Source organism: Lasioglossum baleicum, chromosome 4, assembly GCF_051020765.1.
Source record: "Lasioglossum baleicum chromosome 4, iyLasBale1, whole genome shotgun sequence".
In the NCBI taxonomy this organism is placed as follows: Eukaryota; Metazoa; Arthropoda; class Insecta; order Hymenoptera; family Halictidae; genus Lasioglossum; species Lasioglossum baleicum.
In genome coordinates, this window is record NC_134932.1 from 8,834,576 (window position 1) to 8,848,419 (window position 13,844).

Genomic DNA, 13,844 nt, shown 5'->3' on the forward strand with positions numbered 1-13,844 from the left:
GCGCGAACAAAATCATTTTCGAATTCGAGACACGGTTCCACAAGGAGGTATCTCCGGAAACTTGTTCGAAAAGAGTTCTCCTCGCGACTGCCAGGGGTGCGTCAGTCTCGGAGAAAAGTTTCTCGACGAGGAGGATCCGCGATCGATTCGAAATATCCTCACCCCAGACACAAACCACGACCAGCCACCCTGGTACCGACGAGAACACACGGTAGTCAACCCCTACCACACAGAAGGGACAGAAACCCGAGGGAAGTTTCCCCCTCCTTGTGCTCCCGGCCCGTGTCAGCGATGGGTTCGATCGATTGATCTCTTCCAGGTTCTCGACGGTGGCACGCGGGGGTGAGTCGCGAGAGGATTCAAAGTCTGTCGAAGAGAGATGAGTCAAGACGTTTTCGGGCATCAGTCGAGGGCTGAATCATTCGCAGCGGCTCGGATTTGTTTGGACGGGCGAAGGACCGCATAGTGGGGTAAATCGACGAGTTTTATGTCAAAATCAAAGAACTTTCGATAGAAATGATATAGAGCGATGATTCTTCTCCAACCCCTTGCCGTATTTTAACGAGTCACGTTCGTCATGAAGATTTTAAAATAAAATTTGATACGTTTGTAACCAATATTTAAGCATTAAAATAAAAGTAGCCATACAAAAATATAAATTTCCTTTTCTCTTCCACGACATTTTTTGGGATAAAGACGTTTTAATCACTGCAACTGTAAAAATGATACGGCAAGGGGTTAAATTAAAGCTGAAGTATTGCACAATATGACAAATCTGTGTTAAAATTGCAAAATTTCAAGAAAATTGTGATTTATCCAGTCCCATGTACGGATAGATTTTTTTCTTGACATGCTATACATCATTTCCCGTAGATATTGTCACGTCGATTTCAAATCTGGTCGTAAAATTCGTCTACCACCTCAGGATTTTACAAGAAACCTGTGGGCCGCCCCGAGGGCAACCCCAAGAAATGATTCCAGCATTATTCATTGGTTCAAGGTCTCGATACGATAGTACTGGGTCAGGTAAACAACGAATATTGATATCTGAAAAATCAAAGTGACTATCATTAATGCACACGAATACATTACGTTTATGAATAATAAATCGACACTGTCTCCACAGTGGCGCCAATGTTGCGCAAAGTGTTCATTTCTTGCGGAGTTACAAATAAATCAATCGATAGTGCAGCGAATCTTTGCAAGTACGTGTAACAATAATAATTTCCTACTAGTTTACCTAACCCATTGTACTTCTCAAATCACGTACGGTCACAACGACAGCACTGTTAATTACACAGCGCTGAATGAAACGGTAAGTACATATGCCGTCACGGTGCGAGAGAATGTGTCAGGGGCGGCCCCGGCCAATGTTTCCGGCAGGGATACGAAAATCTTCGAGCGAAGCGGATAAACGAGCGCAGGAAAAACAACCGGGTAGAAATTGAAAACGAGAATAATTTGGCGAGGTAGAATCGCGTATGGAAACGGAGGCGAAACGAGAACAGGAGTATAGGCGAAATAAGTAGAAATAAAAATAATATCGTCCGGGCAGCAATCGCATATTAAACCGGCGTGCGCGGCGTGGAGCTAGCAAAGGGAAAGGCAAAGGCAAAGGGCGAGTAGCGAGTGAGAGGGTGGCGTGGAAGGGGTGGCGGCAGAGCAGGGGTGTGGATGTGCGCGCGCAGGTCCAACTACCCCCTCTGTCGACTCCGGTGTAACACGTAATCGAACTGGGAGCGCCGCGGTTCGTCGTCAGCTCCGTGATCCGCGACCGACAGGGCCGAAATCTTTGTCGAAACGAGTGCGGAAAACACGGGGGGGATCGTGGACATTACCGGGAGAACCGTGGAACACGAGAAACCGTGGACGAGAGTGGGCTTGGCGCGGGTCGCGAGCGAAACACCCTCGAGAAAGTAGTTCGGACTTGTGCAAAGAGGAACGTCGCATCCTCGACTCGTTCCGACTGATACGGTGACATATCGGCGGCGGTAGTGGTGGTGGTGGTGGTGGTGGAGTTGTGTGCTAGTGTCGTTGTCGGTGGTTGTTGCCAGTGGTGGTAGTGGTAGGTGCACGAGTGCGCGCAAGGGTGGAGGTGCTGCCGGAGCGAAGGGACGATCGGCGAGCCTCGTACTTTCCTGCCCGATGGAACCGAGACGTCGCGGACGCACGCGAGCCCAGGTTCGACCCGCGGAACGACAGACTCGGTGAAGGGTTCCTCGAGTGAGAAACACCGGGATCGGGACGCGGGTGTTACCGACGGGACGAGCGTCGCGGGGTTGTCCGAGCGCTGGAGCGCCGACGATCGCGCAGAGAGGGTGCAGAGGTTTGCAAGACCGTCGACACAGGGGTAGTAGTAAAACTACAGTGTTCGACGCGAGACGATTCTCCTGCGTGTGCTGTGTCCTCGTTGGTTCTCGTTCTGATTCCTGTGTCGGTTTGCGTGTGGCCGTCGGTTCGCGAGGTCGCAATGGCGCCTCGCGCGGCTCCGAGGAGCAGGTTAGCTTCGAGCGGATCTGCCGGCGGTCGAGCGACCGCGACATTCACGTGAGCAGCCCACCACCCCCCATGCTACTCGATCCACCGCCGTCCGTGCCGCCTCTTCTTCCTTTACTTCTATACACCCGCGATCCTAGACTCGTCCTCGCGATCTCGACATCGTCGAATCGAGTCGCCTCCTCCCCGCGAGCAACACCATGGAAAGGATTCGCAAGAGACAACCGCAGAAGATCAAGGACCGGTTGACGTGTCAGTGACACAGAGTCGGTGTGTCGTGGCCGTGTCGTGCCGTGTGCCATACATGTGCGCGAGTGTTTTCGCAGGTGATTAGTCCACCGATCTCGTCCTCGTCCTCGTCCTGTCGGTTGTCCCTCCACGTCGCGGTCCGCTATAGTGATCCTCGGCGCGATCACGCCGGGGTGATCGTGATGCCGCGGGGACACGCGAACGTAGACACGCCGCGATTCTAAAAGGGAGGAGGAGGACGAGCCACCGAGTTCCGAAGCCGATCAAGAAGAGGGATAGCAGAAGCCTGAAGAGAGAACGTCGAAGGAAGCAGGAAGCACAGCAGCGAAGTAGCGGTAGTCAGAGCCCGAAAGCCTGCTGCCTGAAAGAAAGGGCGAAAGGGAGAAACGGAGAAAGGGGAAAGAGAGGAGGCGTGCCGCGCAGGGGGTGGGGGTGGCCGGAACAAGAAGACGGAAGGAAGCCAGAAGAGGTTCGTCGCCGGCAAGCCTGTTCTCGTAGGATAATCCAGCAACCTGGCGGACCAGGAGGAAGGTGGCTCGGCGGCGATGCAGGGCAAGGAGAGCCCCGTCGGGTCCAACACCCAGGAGACCCATCAGTATGTCGGCCCTTATCGACTGGAGAAAACCTTGGGCAAAGGGCAGACCGGTGCGTGGCACACCAAATATCTATCTCTCATACACTCTTTCTCTCCCTCTCTCTCTCTCTGTCTCTCACTCTCTCTGTGTCTCTCACTCTCTCTCGATACCGCGCGATGCGATTCGAGTCGATTGCTATTGCGATTGCGACTGCGAACCGACGCGGCGCGGACACCTTGAACTACTTGGAGCGCGTGACGAAACCTTCGAATCGACCCGAATATATTGCTCCGAGTCACGAGCTATTGTCGTCCCCGTTATTTATTAATATCGTAAACACGGTAAACCCTTTGTTGCTTTGCCGGAGCATGGACAAAAAATAGGTTGACCGAATGCACTGAAACACGCAAAAAATAACCGGTTAAAATAGGAAAACGTCGGAACGAGACGCGTGCCTAGCCCACTCCAGTTTCCAGAAACCGGAAGGACTCTCCCTTGCCCTACGATTCGGTTCACGGTTAACCTAGTTCACTGCCAAGAAAATTCAGCGCGTCACACCCTGAGTGCCAAAAGTTTCAATATTTTATGAAATGCAACACACCTCCTTTGTGAAATATTGGAAAAATTTCGCAGAGGAAAACGGTAATGTGTACATATAAAGCTGACTTGACCAACTTTCAGTAAATTCCAAGGTCGTGGACGTCACATATCCGTGACAGTGGTAGCGAACGTGTTAATCGTTTCCTGTAAGAATAGTGAAGTATTACCAGGATAAAATAGTTGTCCAATCGAACTGGATGTAGGGCCGCAAAGGATTAAGGCTTGTCGCAGATCGTCGAAGAAAGAGAACGAGATAGAGCGCGCGTCCAATTCCCGCGAGCAATTTCAGGCAATTCGAGCAATTAGTCCGCTAGGAGTAGGACTCCGCTCGAATATTATATTCCGCTCGGAGTACATTATATATGTATATTCGAAAGTCCTACAAACCCCGAGAAAAGCTTGACACACTCGGCTATCTCGACGGGGACTCTCAAATCCCTTAAAATTGGATCAAGGATTTTTCAACGATCTTCGAGGCGTCCGAGATAAGCGGCAGAAAGTTTTAAGCTCGGAGCGATGTTAACGCGCGATTCGAAATTTCTGTCACGCGTTCGAAACGCGGCCGTCGACGGGCCTCGCCGTTAAGCACCGCTCAAATGCCATTACCATTCCCGAGGATTGCGCGTAATTTGCGCCGCCTCTTCCGTTTGCGATTACTAACGACAAATCCAACTACAACCGGACCGTTCAATCGCGTCATTTCGTTCGAGACAATCGTTTCGAAGTTGATCGATTTGGCAACTCGTATACACTCGCGTTCATAAGTCACCGGACACTTCTTCAAATTTGAATGAAGACAATTTTTGTCATTAAAGGACCTACAGTTTATTAAGGTGGGTTCCGAACCACCTTGGGCACCACAGTTTCAGATATCACATGGAATCTTTTCCGAATGAGAAATTGATATAATACAACATATTTAATAATTTAAATAATGCTTTGAATAATGGTACAGCAATTTTTAGTGGTGTTAGCTTACACTACAATTTCGGCATTCATAAATTACGACCACCGAGTTCAACGCGCTAAAAGAGGAAACACATGTACACTGGACCTCTCTGTCTCCCAGAATTGATCAAGACAACTTCCATTTTCCAGCGTTTTCCTAAACGGGGATCGAAAGAGTAATCGCTGGGCTAGATTTGAACTTGCTAGATTTCGTACTCCGGCAAAGAGGAAAGATCTGAAACGGCAGGGTCGTTCCTCGATCGTAATACCGAGTGGATACACGTGTAAACGAGTTTCCCCGCATGCTACCGGTCTCCGCAATAACGTACCCCCGTCACTCCTGATAAAACGAAATACGAGGTTTGTCGCGCGCTGGTCGTACCGCTCGTAATACTAAAGCACGTAATCGCGTTGTATTTCTCTCGTACGCGAAACGTTCTCGAACCTCGAGAGTTCTCCGCGAGTACGTATTACTCTGTCGTGCAGACGTGAACGTGTACGTCTGTCGCTGTTTATTCGAACACACGCATACTAGGACAAGCCGACAGTTAGAAGCCGCAGAAAACCGAAAATCGAACCTTCGAGGATGCTTGTGCCTCGAGGAGGTGCTATTCCGGGTCAGGGCCAGCGCCATCACCGAGATCTTTGGGCCCAGTTTATTGGTAGATTGCTGATCTCTTACGAAGTAGCTCCACCAACTGACACTATAATCCTCTCTAGATCCACAATGTTGATCGTGTTCCTATATTCTTGCGTGCGGGGCTTGATCAACAGAAATTAATGACGTACCTATTCAGTTGATTTTATGCGATGTATGTGTGTATCGATTCCGCATAACAGTCTGCGATATACTTCTTTGATGAAGCCTTCAGGTGTAAGCCACACGGTCGTCTTTCAAAATCGAGAGTTCACGAATAGACTGAAGATTTTTATGAAAATTGTCTTCATAAATGGCGAGGTACGATGTGGACATTTACTTCATTGTAAAGATGAACACAATTAATCGCTAGAAATATGAGTAACTAGATCAGGATTATGGTTAGACAGCAGATCTTTTTGCAACGTAAAAGTTGTCTTCATAAATGGCGAGGTACGATGTGGACATTTACTTCTTATGATTAGGCTGCGGCTCTCCATACAACGTAAAAATTGTCTGCATAAATGGCGAGGTTCGACGTGGACATTTACTTCTTTGTAAAGATGATCAAAATTAATCGCTACGAATATGAGTAACTATATGTATGACGATTATGATTAGGCTGTGGCTCTTCATACAACGTAAAAATTGTCTGCATAAATGGCGAGGTTCGACGTGGACATTTACTTGTTTGTAAAGTTGAAAACAATTAATCGCTATAAACTGAGTAACTAGATGAGGATTGTGGTTAGACTGCAGATCTTTTTGCAACGTAAAAGTTGTCTTCATAAATGGCGAGGTACGATGTGGACATTTACTTCTTTGTAAAGATGACCACAATTAATCGCTACGAATATGAGTAACTATATAACGATTATGATTAGGCTGCGGCTCTCCATACAACGTAAAAATTGTCTGCATAAATGGCGAGGTACGATGTAGACATTTACTTCTTTGTAAAGCTGAAAACAATTAATCGCAATAAACTGAGTAACTAGATGAGGATTATGGTTAGGCTGCAGATCTTCACGCAACGTAAAAGTTGTCCGCATAAATGGCGAGGTACGATGTGAACATTTACTTCTCTGTAAAGCTGAAAACAATTAATCGCAATAAACTGAGTAACTAGATGACGATTATGATTAGGCTGCGGCTCTCCACGCAACGTAAAAATTGTCTGTACCAATTGCAAGAGACGTTAGCCAGGTTTGACTCTTTCTCTAATAATTTAATTAAACTGCAGCCTATTGGCAGGTATGTCTGGATGGAGAAAGAACAGGTTACGTCGCCGCGTTAGCTGTCTTTGATCTTGAACGGTTCCCGGAAAGTGGTCGACGGGCCGGGCCTCGTCTCGCCACGAGTGCATCGACTCGATTGCATTCGAGGGAAAGTGCAACGCGGCTGGTGCATGCACGCGCGGTGGCTATAGAATTTTCTTAGCCGGGTCGGAACGGAAGGGAAGATGAGGGCCACGAGAGGAGAGCCGAGGTTCTTTCACGAGAGCGGAGCTTTCTTTCTGCTGGAAACCCGGTTCTCCGGTTGTGAACCCGGTGCCCCGAAAGTGACCAGACCGGAAAAGAATCAGCCTTTCATTCCTCCCCCTCCCCCCCCCCTACACCTTTTCATTTTCCGTGCTCCAAGTAACCGCCTAACTGCTGCACGACCCCATGCAACGCGTAGTGCAACGAGTGCAACGTACACCGTTTTCTCGAGGCTAGGTCTCAAGATGTAGGAGTCGGCTAGCAGGGTGTGACGCCATCAATCGATACGATCGAACGGCCCGCGGTTACGTTGGACTCATGTGCGAGATGTCTTTTTTTGTTTATCGACCTGAAAAACCACTCTTCGAACTTTAATACTCTCTCTCGAGAGAGAGAACAATGGCACTCGGTTTGTTAACCTGTTATCCGGGTGATTGTTCTGTCACGAACATACGTACGGATATAGAAATGCGATCGAAGGTGAATTGCCCGTGTTCCGCGGGAACCTACTGACCCTCAAACTAATAAACAATCGGTCGAACGCAGTACCGATCTCGTAATCTCCCGAGCTTTATTTTCTACAAAATCGTCCACCTATGAAACAGCTCAATTTTGGAAAAATGAAATCAACTGGAATGGCTCCAAACACGTTTTCCTGGAAAAATGATGCCTTTCGACGAAAACGTCCCGAGTACCTAAGTTTCCGCAATATGTAGTGAAAACGTGTCCCGCCGGTGGTCCGAGGGTTAAGCAAATACGTTTCTCGTCGCAGATGGTTCGCCAAAGTTCGAGTCGAATTGGAACCGAAATGGTCGGTTAGCAACGCTGACGGTGGAAATACTTTCTTCTGAAATATTTGTGCTTGTGGAGCGGTAAAATCGCGGCGATCTATCCAATTCTCGGAGTTGAGGGCAGAGAATGAAATTGTGGTGGCGCGCGGTCGAAAATAAAGGTTTCCCTGGGTTAAATATTTGATGCAAGTTGTTCGATCGAGAAGAGCACCGCCGTAAACAAACGCCGCGCCGTCTCGTCTCTACGGGTTAAACGCACTCAAACGAGCCCGTTTGCCCGAGGCTGTTTCAGCCTCTCTTGGGTTCCGCTTCCTGTTCCACGATAATCAGGATCCTCGATTTAAATTCATCGTGGGGTAAATGCGGTCCCGCGAAAATAAAGCCAGACGACGTCGACGACTACCTACGAAAGATTCACAAGGCGCTCACTCTCTTTCCGGTATCCGGTACGAGCGGATCTTCCATTCGAAAATAAACTTCGCACGAGAGGTTAATCAGATTGGAAGCTCTTTCAAGGTTCGTCTCACCGAAACCGATTGACTTTCTACAGCGATTTCATAGATACATAACATTATTATTCTCTCGTTTAATTATTAGGTAGTTGCATATGAAATGTCCGATTTTAGAATGCAACTCTTAGAGAACGTTTCGATCAAGAAATGCTTATTATATATTTATTTATTATATAGAACTTTGACGTACAAAGCTAATCCTTAACACTAAACCAACCACGACCGGTCAAACGACCGGTTCTAGATATTTTATTTCACAATTAATGAAATTATAAAGATGCTTTCATAAGAAATGATTTAATAAATATCTTTATTAGAGCACGTATGTATTATAATAAGAATCGCGCAAAGTCTAAATAAATGAATTCTTGTCATTTTTGTAAGGCAACCACGTGCTTGTTACTTTTATAGTTTTATATTTATTGTATAATTTTACTTGTATAAATAAAGTTTATTTCAATGTCAACCAACCCGACTGTCGTGTGTTCCTTTTAAATAGCTTTATGTGATTCTTGATGAAAATGTGGTGATTTATTAACGTACTAGTCGTTGATGGTAAAAAGAACTACAAAATCAAGATAACAATGTTGTAAGTGAAAAACCTGAATGACCATAATATTTTTACCGTAATACAATCAAGAAACTTCAAATTTGTAGATAGAATACATTGGCTTTACAAAATTACGTTTGTTTAATGTCACCGCTAAAAATCGGACATTTCATATGCAACAACCTAATTGTAGCAACTAGCAACGCCGGCTATGATGTCTCCTCTAAACATCTTGATCTTCTCGCTGTGCTTATTTCGTCATTGTCAGACCAAAAGTTCAATATATTTTCAAACCTATTTTTACCACACTTATATTATCACGCTTATATTAACTTGTCGAGTTATCGTGTTGTTGTATGCGTCAAATCTTGTAATCGAATTTTAAACCACTTCCCGATGAGCTAGAGACTTGAAACTTTAAACATAGCTCAGAACTGGATGACAATGCAATATTAAAATATAAATTGAACCGGACTCCACCAAGAGACATTGTCTCTCGGAATCATCCCCTCATTCTATCTCGCGTATTTCCATATCTTGCGTTTCTATATATATCTTACCATTTCATACCAGTATTACTATATCTTGCGTTCCATTTAAAAAAGACTAAAAAGTATAAAATATATAAAAAAGAACTTTTTAAAAACCACGCTTATATTAAAATGCACTAAAAAGGAGAAAATAATTTTTTTAGACATTAGTGACTATAAATAAAAGCGTGGAGCGCCCACGAAGATTGCGTCAATATAGTTTAGCGCTCCACGCTTCTATTTATAGTCACCAATTGTCTAAAAAAATTATTTTCTCCTTTTTAGTGCATTTTAATATAATGCGTGGTTTTTAAAAAACTCTTTTTTATATATTTTTTTATGAGCCCTGTTGTGCATGTTTCTACATAGATAACATTATTGTTCTATCGTTTGTTACGCAACGCACCGTCTATGATGTCTCTTCTAGAAATCTCTATATTCTCGCCGTGTCGACTTTGTCATTGATGGAAGTTGATCATATTTTCAAAGCTACCTTATGAGTCCTGTTGTGCATGCTCTTGTCGAAGCCAATTAAACGGGATCCGATTGAAACTGATTATCGGAGGAGGGGATGTGAATCGAACGATGCAGCTCAAAGTTGACAAAAGCTTTTTCATCTTTGCCGTCTGGAATTTCTGTGGCGCGCGTTCGATCGCGGGAGACTCACTCATTCGGAATCGTTGCAGCTCGCATCTGGCATCACTAACAAGCGTGTACGCCAGGACGCGCTGATGTCGATGCAAATGCGGATGCAAATGCACCTGGCACGGCCGCGTATCCCGAAAAGTTCCATTGTCTGGATTTTTTTTGCGAAGAGTCTTCTGATGTTCGCCGCGCAACGCGAATTTCGAGCGGACGCGCAAGCAGACTGGCAAAGTTCGCGGCACAGCGATCTACACGCGCGTTCTGAAATTCTGCCAGACAGTCAACCATTCCCCATGAAGACGCCCCAACCTACTTCGGCTGCCAAAAATCCTTGGAAGATCGCGAGGCTTTCATTTTTGCCGGCGTCTCTCGAACGCTGCCCCCTGCTCGAGCGTCAACGCAAATAACAGGAGCGTATTTTTGCATTAAAATATTGACGCCGCGCTACGGCCATTATTTCGGCCGGCCATTTTAACGGTCGTAAACCGTTCACAGAAGCGGTTCACCAGAGATTCCGACGTCTCGTTGTTCCCCGTAACGATCGTAACAAACTATAACAATGACCTCGCGGATACCACGAATTCGCCGACTTTACGCTTCAAGAGAATTCTATTTGGTATTCCACTTTCGAGATTTACGATGAATAGTTCAATTGAAACCGATAACCGCTGAGTTTATGCGAGACGCGGTATTACATGATCTGGTGTTATAACTGGACTGCGGATCTTCAGGCTGAAGATAAATTTTCTGTGTCAATTGCAATTGCATTTCAACAAAAATTGCATTCTCGGGTCATCTTAATAAGTCGAAAATAATATGTTCGTATTATTAAATTCTTCTGATCAATCTACCGTTTGAAATTTCACTTGAATGTACATAAAGAGCGATGATCAAGGAAGTATACAGAAATTATACATTTATAATTGCCGTTTTCGTAGATGATTATACGCGGAACGGAATGACGGAGAAATTCCTTCCGGTAAAAATGAATGGAAAATGTTGCTCCACACAGTTTCAAGATTTATCTGGCATTCATACAGGTCCCCGATCCCGTTAACCACTTTAACTCGAGCAATTATTCACGATTCAAAGGGCGCATGTCCGGTACCATTGATTCACCGAGTAATTCGGAGCTTTTCGAAACTCGACGATGACAAAAGTACAGTCACAGCCCCGGTACAGTTTGGCAATAATTTTGCGACAAGAGCCAGACAGCCATGGCCCATGGGACAGGTCGAGTTCAAGAGGATTCGATGAAGCGCGCAATCCGTGAAATATCGCGATTTAATTCGATTCCGGCGGCGAACAGGGCCGCAACCATGGTCGCATACGAAAAAGGGATTTCCGTAAACGCATTTGCATAGTGACAAGGGTCGACGACCGAACGGGACGGCGACTCGGGAGAGACCGTGCGGTTTTGTGCGGACTGCTCCGGTATTTTCGCGATGGCTCCTCTGCGGAAATCATGAAAATATTATACTTACCACGACTCCTCCCGAGACCATATTAAATTTAAAAGTGCGACGTAAACTAATGGCAAAGGTTCGCGCAAACTGGACCAAGCAGCGTGTTGGTTTTTGGGAAGCAATTTAATCTTGTAACGGTGGTTTCTCGATCGAAATTCATATTAATCTTGTAACATTGGGTTGTAAAAAAAGAAATGCATGATTTTTGTTCCTTTGTCTTAATTTCAGTTTTATATCAATAAATATTTACCTTAATTTAATGAGTTATATATGTCAGTTTAAATCTTGTTTTACGCTCTATTTAATTATGATTTTGATATTCGATTTTATTCAAATTTTTACTAAATCATTTGGCTTTTATTTCAGGATGTCAAAACGCGATTTTCGCATTATTTTTTTCTATGAGTTCAAACTAGGCCGAAGTGCCGCTCAAGCGGCTCGGAATATCAACGAAGTATGGGGCGGAGGAAGTGTCGACGAATGCACAGTGCAGCGCTGGTATCAGAAGTTTCGCGCTGGCAACGACAGCCAAATAATTTCATACAAATTTGAATAAAATTAAATATCAAAAGCATAATTAAATAGAGCTTGAAACAAGCTTTAAAATTAAGGTACATATTTATTGGTATAAAATTGCAATTAAAACAAAGGAACAGAAATCCTGCGTTTCTTTGTTTACAACCTAATAAAAAGGCAGATATCTTTTTAACGATATTTTTATATGATGCTCTTTCTTCGAAAGCTAGGCTTCGACTGACTGAGTTCAGATATTCATCGAAACATTTTAAACCGAGTCGCTCATGTCGGCATGCGGACTCAAAGGGCTCTAGCTAATGATTTCGGGACAGCATTAATTTCTGTTCATACATAATATCAATACAGCGAAGCGAAGATTACGCGACTGATACGGCCGCAAGAAAATGTGATGCAGATTCGTTTAAAAATTGTTGCACGCAAGAGGGATTTGCGTTGCGAATGCAGAGAGCTGGCCGATTGCATAAGGCAAATATTAAATAAGATATAATCTGGCCGTGGTATTGGATTAACCTCGTTCGCGGCCGAATAAATCGAATCAAGTGGTTCCGGTCGCGAGGGCGAAACGAAAGGAACGCTGCGCGGATTTTTATTTTGGATTTCGTTGGAACACGACAGGATTTCGAGTCGGCGTTAATTAAGTTGATTGAAGGGTTGCTCGCGGGATCTCGGCCGGTCGAGACATGCGTTCGATCGGTCGATAATCGTCCCCCGTGTTCGATGTCCCCTCGCCGACGCGGAAAAATTCAGCGGCGCGATAACGAGCGCGGATGATCGATGGTTTGACACAGATTCGATGGATGTAGGATCACTCGCCGGGACGTCTGTCGTCGGGATATCAACGGGGCTTCTCCGTTCCATATCGCGGAGTCAGCGGCTGTTAGCCACGCGCGTACAACGTTCGACAAGAAAAGAGAGAAAGAGCTGTAGTAACGCACGTAATTACTGCCGCGGGGAATAAGATAGAGCTCCCTCGGACGGGGGTGTAATTAGAACTGCTAATCGCGTGTCCAACGCTTCTCTTTTTCACCACCAAGCGACAATCTCAGCTCCAATTATGATGCTTCGCCCACGTATTTAAACTTAGATCGACTCGCTGACTCCGACGGATTTTCTCCGTCGTCCTTGCATCTTAATCCCTTGCAACGGGATTTAGAGTAACTGTACCAATTACTGCGGTATCATGCTTCGGTTGTACCTTATTTTAATATTATTCCTCATTTTTTCATGAAATAATATGTGTAAGCATTGTATGCAGAGTTAATCATGATTGATTGATTAATGTGTACGATTAAAAGAAGAAATCATCGAAAAATCGACGATTGGATCAATCGATTAATGAAGCTAATCGTCAATCGTTAACTAAAAAAAGAAATCACCGAAAAAAACATAAAAGCACGTAAACAGAGATTATATATGTATAGACCAAATGACAATACACCTAAATTCAGTTTACATTTTTTTTTCAGTATTCATACAGTTTTGATTCCGTATTTCATTTCGAAATTTCAGCAGTTAATCATTAATCAATTATCCGATTGACGATTAATAATCGCTAATCGCAATTAACGATTAATTAGTATTTAATTAACGATTGAAGTATCGTTGATTAAATTTTTGCCCAACTGATTGTATGGAATAATGATGTGTTCCGAGTACAAAAAGAAATTGGTGACCTTGAAAACCTAATACAACACAAGAAAATAATAAAAAATAAAATCGATGCCAGTTTGTACGTATTACGGAAAGTATTAAATAACATTATTATCCTCTCGTTTGATTAACAACGCTATTTTATGATTGCAGTGAGTAGAATCACGAGTCTAGCAT

At 44.7% G+C, this 13,844-nt stretch overlaps 1 protein-coding gene across 2 annotated transcripts in view; it reads left to right on the top strand.

The window, feature by feature from the left end:
• The first annotated feature begins 818 nt into the window (after positions 1 to 818).
• Positions 819 to 13,844, top strand: part of Sff (BRSK family serine/threonine-protein kinase sugar-free frosting) — a 34,050-nt gene continuing 21,024 nt past the window's right edge. Inside the window, exon 1 of one of the 2 annotated variants that reach the window (XM_076422329.1) lies at positions 819 to 3,390. In XM_076422329.1, coding sequence (XP_076278444.1) covers positions 3,291 to 3,390 — 100 coding nt within the window. In that variant the 5' untranslated portion in view covers positions 819 to 3,290. The remainder of the gene's footprint in view (positions 3,391 to 13,844) is intronic. The other variant, XM_076422330.1, reaches the window with a different exon arrangement.